The sequence below is a fragment of the Zingiber officinale genome, chromosome 9A (genome assembly GCF_018446385.1).
Source record: "Zingiber officinale cultivar Zhangliang chromosome 9A, Zo_v1.1, whole genome shotgun sequence".
NCBI lineage: Eukaryota > Viridiplantae > Streptophyta > Magnoliopsida > Zingiberales > Zingiberaceae > Zingiber > Zingiber officinale.
In genome coordinates this window covers 33781679-33785342 of record NC_056002.1, presented here as the reverse complement: position 1 = coordinate 33785342, position 3664 = coordinate 33781679, and the positions used below count along the sequence as shown (strand labels likewise).

The 3664-nt window shown below is 39.5% G+C and overlaps 1 protein-coding gene across 1 annotated transcript; it reads left to right on the top strand.

Annotated features, from left to right (window-relative positions):
* Positions 1–216: 216 nt before the first annotated feature.
* On the top strand, positions 217–3205 carry LOC122021492 (auxin-responsive protein IAA1-like). The gene is made up of 5 exons (XM_042579612.1): positions 217–539; positions 624–805; positions 969–1080; positions 2689–2750; positions 2829–3205. The coding sequence occupies exons 1-5, from the start codon at positions 349–351 to the stop codon at positions 2864–2866; spliced, it is 585 nt and encodes a 194-aa protein (XP_042435546.1). The 5' UTR covers positions 217–348; the 3' UTR covers positions 2867–3205.
* Positions 3206–3664: the final 459 nt, after the last annotated feature.

Genomic DNA, 3664 nt, shown 5'->3' with positions numbered 1-3664 from the left:
CTTTCGTTTTGCCTTTCGAATTTCGGTTGCTCGGACGATAAATTAGAAACTCGAGGGAGTAGGTTGATAATACGGAAATTCTAGGGGAAGAAGTCCAGAAAAGCAGAAAAAGTACTATTAAATATTATTATCATTACTATATTTTGTTTGTAACGGTGAGGAATCCTTTTTATTTTTGTTTTTTGCTTTTTGCTTTAGTGGGAAGTCATGACGCTTCACATGGACCGGTCCGGTCCAGAGGAGACAACTCCAAGCCACAGCCCTGGGCTACACTCCAATCATCCCTCCCCCCGCTGCTTCTCCTCCTCCCTCTAACCCTCTTCCTCCTCTTCCCACCTTGCCGTCACCATGTCCACGACGGAGACGGCGCACAGCTCCACCGAGTCGGACGCCTCCGGCCTTGACTACGAAGAGACGCAGCTCACCCTCGCCCCGCCCGGTGCCACTAGATCTGACCCCGAAAGGAAGCGAGGCCCGTCGGATGACCATCGCCCCTCCGATTCCTCCGAAGGGTCCGCCAACAAACCTCCCGAAGCTAAGTAAGCAACACCAGTCTCGGCGTTGCTTGTGTGTGTGCGTTTTTTTAAATCCCAATCTTGACCTAAAATTTCTTCCTTCTGAAGGGCTCAAGTGGTGGGATGGCCACCGGTGAGATCGTTCCGGCGAAGCGCTCTCAAGAGTTTCACCTACGTGAAGGTGGCCGTCGACGGGGCGCCCTACCTTCGTAAGGTTGACCTGGAGGCCTACACTGGATACCAGCAGTTGCTCACTGCCCTCGAGGAGATGTTCTCTTGCTTCACTGCCCGTAAGTTTTTCCATTCCTCTCTCTCACCCATCTCTAGGTCGCATCAATACTTACATGCATATATATTCGCCATTGTCATTCGGCATCGTATTGCTTTGTTTGGGATCTCTTCCTTTTCGATAAATTGGAAGGGTTCATGGAATTTTGTTCCTAATTTCCGTAGGAAATTATCCCAATGAGAGGAGGCTAGTTGATCCTGTGAGTGGGACAGAGTTTGTGCCGACGTATGAGGACAAAGATGGTGATTGGATGCTTGTTGGTGACGTTCCCTGGAAGTAAGTTTTGCCCTCAATTAATTTTGAAATATACATAGAAAAACGCAAATGTATGTTTCCTTGTTCTTCAGTTAGACAACGCATGGATCAGTGCCATTGCAGACCAACTAATTATCATGTTTGAATTTGATTGTTTTGCTCCTCTTATTGTCATTCTTGCTTTAGACGGATGCATAACTAATGCTACAAGTGGAAAGTTACTTCATGTTCAAACATTCCTTCCGACTACTGCTCGATTATCCCTTTCAAATGAGCATTAGTTAAGTTCTTTCATAATGAGAAAAAAAATCCATTTATGCATGTGAATGTGTCGTTAAGAAAGTTATAATCAGCAGTTAAATTTATTGTTGAATAGGAATCATAGGAAATTTAATGGCATACATCCAGTATAATTATGTCAAAAGAGGGTATATAATCATTTTTTTATGGAGACCGCAATGACTTAGCACAAATTGGCAGATCAAAACTTGTTACAATTAACAAAGAAAATTTTGAAGGGGGTATGATGACTGCACATGGGACTACAGTTGATTGGTGAAAATGGGAGACAGTCTTGCTTTGGGAGAGAGCACCTTGATGATTCGTCTGGTTGGCAAATGTAAGAAATTGGCATGCATGACTGGAGCTAGGACTCTGTCTTGTCTGATGGTAAATTAGGAAAAGTTGTTTCAAGCTAAAACATTATGGTCAAAATCTGTTACCCTTAATGCTTTCTTTTTCGGACAATAAGTTTGTGTTCGATTCTAGTTTCATAGTCATTTCACCAGCCTAGATATCAAGGAGGATAACAGAAACAATTAAAAGCTATGGAGGATGATGTAGGAGCAAGCAAAGCAGGGCTTATTTGCTTTATAAATATAATTAATTACATATATGGTCTAAACACTCCAACTCAAGCCAGTGCTCAGATGTCACAAATCACAAGCTTGTTGTACATATAATCCACCTGATTATGCAAGGATCTTTCAAAGTGAAATCGCCTAGTTGATAATTAGAATTAACTTGCTCGAATAGATGCAAAAGAGCAAAACAGCCTTCTTGATAAGCAATGAGGAGTTCAAGATCATTATTAATAAGTATGGATGGGCACGGTATGCTTTAATTCAAAACTAGGTAGTAGTGGAAATCCTTTACAAAGGCTTATGAGGCACATATGGTATCTAAGAAAGAGGTACATGTCAGAGCTCACAAAGAAATGATCCATTTCACCATTTGAGGAGAATAATGTGACTTCTGATTACAAGAATAACTCAAAAAAAGACACAGATCACTCAACATATTTAGCTAACCTAATAACCTAAGTGTATGATTATGGTGAAAACAAACAGAATCAGTGACCAATACGATACAAGGGACTACATGGCTTTAAAACAACAGGACCATCACCATCAAAAACAGAGAAGGGTATTCAATCAATAAGTTAAGACGTGGCTTGTAGAAGACTTTTACCCATCGCTGTAATTTTCAATTTGTTCTGCTGCCTAGTAGTAGTTTGTTGTTTTTGTTTAAGTCGTCATCCAGTACTCCTGTGATTCCTCACGTGGTTCAAGATGCTGCATAGTTTGTCATTACCACAAGAGCAATTCTAAGTTCTTTTTTTCCTTGCAGAATGTTTGTTGCTTCATGCAAGCGTCTTAGGTTAATGAAAAGCTCTGAAGCTGTCAATCTAGGTAATTTTGATCTTTAACTGATGCTGCTTGATTAGCATTTATATTTTTAATAATATTTGTCTCCGTGGATCAATGTAGCTCCAAGAGCAACTCAAGGATGCACCAAAGTGCAGTGAATTTGGTTCCCCGACTACCAACAAATGTTGGTATCGTGTACAGAAATTGGCTACTCTGGTTTTTACATATGTTTGGAATCAGCATCTTTGAGAAAGTAGGAATAAGAATATTGTACTTAGGTAAACGTGTGTTGGTTTAAACTATAGTAAACGGTATTGTGACAATAAGTAGACTGGTGTAATCCAGCCATTGATCCTCTCTTGATTATCTTGTGTATCCATAGAAGTAGTGGTTTATACTTAACAAGAACTTTGTTTGTGATGCCATTATGCTTTGCTAGAGCCGGGAAATGTTATGAATACAGTTTGAATTGCTTTGTTATGGGTTTTGCTTTGTAATATGTCTCTCTTGCCCTGTGCTTTGTTATGGGTTTTGCTTTGTAATATGTTTCTCTTTCCCTGTGCCTGTGGTTTGTGGTGTATGAATAGTTGTTTTGCAATAAAAGACTAGGCATCTGTTGTATGCTCCGTTTCTATATATATTGAAAAAAAAAAATGACCTTCAGCTAATAGAGTAGTCCATCTATTGTTGTGAATATGGTGTTAAACTAGTCCATTCTGGAACACCAAGTTAAGCATCTGCTAGAACAAAATTACCTTTTTGATGAAAATCATAACTTATAAATTCTAAATTATTCATGTTTAATCATTAGGAATTATTAGATAAATTTATCAAAGTATATCTGAATCTGTAAGATTAATACCTTTTTAGAGTCATGTGGCTGGCCTTACGTAAATGCGATTCCTGAGAGATGTTTTCAATATTTTCTTGGTACTCGATGTGGTGGCAAATCCGTA